This window comes from Rhagoletis pomonella, unplaced genomic scaffold, assembly GCF_013731165.1.
Source record: "Rhagoletis pomonella isolate Grant_MI unplaced genomic scaffold, Rhpom_1.0 Rhpom_scaffold_20691, whole genome shotgun sequence".
Classification (NCBI taxonomy): Eukaryota; Metazoa; Arthropoda; class Insecta; order Diptera; family Tephritidae; genus Rhagoletis; species Rhagoletis pomonella.
In genome coordinates, this window is record NW_023479209.1 from 1 (window position 1) to 2,429 (window position 2,429).

Here is a 2,429-nt window from a genome sequence, read left to right on the forward strand (position 1 = left end):
GATTCCTGGTGTCAGAATTACTACTGAAGGCGCCACAACACCACCAGCAGTTGCAACAACACCTTCAGGTGATGCCCTATTCACAACTACACCTGGACCGGCCACCGATATTCCTTCGGTTGAAACAACAGTAGGATACACTCGGATCCATGGTCTCAGAATCACCACTGAAGGAGCCATAACACCAACAGGAGCCGCAACAACACTTTCATCTGAAGCCAGAATCACAGCTACGCCTGGTCCGGCCGCACAAGCTCCGTCGGTTGAGACTACAGTAGGCTACACCACGATTCCTGGTATCAGAATCACCATTGAAGGAGCTACAACACCGCCAGCAGTTGCATCAACACCTTCAGGTGATGCCCAATTAAAAACTACACAGGCTCCGACCACCGAAGTTCCTTCGGTTGAAACAACGGTACGATACACTACGATCTCAAGTGTCAGATTGACCACTGCAGGAGCAACAACGCCACCAGGAGCCGCAACAACACCTTCAGGTGAAGAGAGAATCACAACTACACCTGGTCCTGCCACAGATGTTCATTCGGTTGAAACCACAGTGGCATACACTACGATTCTTGGTCTCAAAACGACCACTCAAGGCCCCACAACACCATCAGGAGCTGCAACAACTCCTTTTGGTGGGGCCAGAACCACAACTACACCTGGTGCAGCCAACGAAGTTCCTTCGGTTGAAACAACAGTAGGCTACACTAGGATTCCAGGTGTCATGAGCATAACAGAAGAAGCCACACCCAAACCAGGAGCCGCAACAACACCTTCAGGTGAAGCCAAAATCACAACTAAGCCTAGTCAGGCCACCGAAGTTCCTCCGGTTGAAACAACAGTAGGATATACTACGATTCCAAGTATCAGAATGACCACTGAAGGCGTCACAACACCACCAGGAGCTGCGACAACACCTGCAGGTGAAGCCAAATTCACAACTCCACCTGGTCCGGCCACCGAAGTTTTTCCGGTTGAAACAACAGTAGGACCGCCTACGATTTCTGATGTCAGAATCACCAATGAAGGAGCTACAACACCATCAGGAGCCGCAACACCACCTTCATTTGAGGCCAGAATCACAACTACACCTGGTCCGACCACCGAAGCTCCTCCAGTGGAAACAACGGTAGGATACACTATGATTCCTGGTGTCAGAATCACCACTAAAGAAGCTACAACACCATCAGGAGCCGCAACAACACCTTCAGTTGAGGCCAGAATCACAACTACACCTGATCCGACCACCGAAGCTCCTTCAGTTGAAACAACAGTAGGATACATTACGATTCCTGGTGTCAGAATGACCACTGAGGGCGCTACAACACCACCAGTATCTGCGACAACACCTTCAGGTGAGACCAGAATCACAACTACACCTGGTCCGGCCATCGGAGTTCCTTCGGCTGAAACAACAGTAGGACACACTACGATTCCTGGTGTCAGAACTACCACTGAAGGCGCTACAACACCATCAGTAGCTGCCACAACACTTTCGGGTGAAGCCATAATCACAAGTATATCTGGTACAGCCACCGGAGTTCCTTCGTCTGAAACAACAGTAGGATACATTACACTTCCTGGTGCCATAACGACCACTGAAGGCACTACAACATCACCAGTAGCTGCGACAACACCTTCAGGTGAGACCAGAATGACAACTACACCTGGTACGGCCACCGGAGTTCCTTCGGCTGAAACAATAGTGGAATACACAACGATTCCTGGTGTCAGAACTATCACTGAAGGTGCCAAAACACCACCAGTAGCTGCGAAAACACCTTCGGGTGAGGCCACAACTACAACTATACCTGGTCCGGCCATCGATGTCCCTTCGGTTGAAAAAACAGTAGGATACACTACGATTCCTGATGTCAGAAGTACCACTGAAGGCGCTACGACACCACCAGGAGCTGCGACAACACCTTCGAGTGAGGCCAGAACCACAAATACACCTCGTCCGGTCACCGAAGTTCCTTTGGTTGAAACAACGGTAGGCTACACTACGATTACAAGTATCAGAATGACCACAGAAGGCGCCACAACTTCACCAGGAACTGCGACAACTCCTTCAGGAGAGACCCGAATCACAACTACACCTACTCCGGCCCCCGAGTTTCGTTCGGCTGAAACAACAGTAGGATACACTACGATTCCTGGTGTAAGAACTACCACTGAAAGCGCCACAACACCACCAGTAGCTGCGACAACAACTTCGGGTGAGGCCATAATCACAACTACACCTGGTCCGCGCACCGGAGTTCCTTCGGCTGAAACCACAGTAGGATACACTACGATTCCTGGTGTCGGTGTTACCACTGAAGGAACTGCAACACCACCAGGAGCCGCAACAACACCCTCGGGTGAGACCAAAATCACAACTACACCTGGTCCGGCCACCGAAGTTCCTTCGGTTGAAA

General features: G+C 50.7%; 1 protein-coding gene across 1 annotated transcript; it reads left to right on the forward strand.

Annotated features, from left to right (window-relative positions):
* Positions 1 to 47: 47 nt before the first annotated feature.
* On the forward strand, positions 48 to 2,426 carry LOC118732466 (mucin-5AC-like; the record flags this gene model as incomplete). The annotated part of the gene is made up of 1 exon (XM_036461598.1): positions 48 to 2,426. A coding segment is annotated over one exon (2,379 nt), but the record flags the coding sequence as incomplete, so codon positions are not given.
* Positions 2,427 to 2,429: the final 3 nt, after the last annotated feature.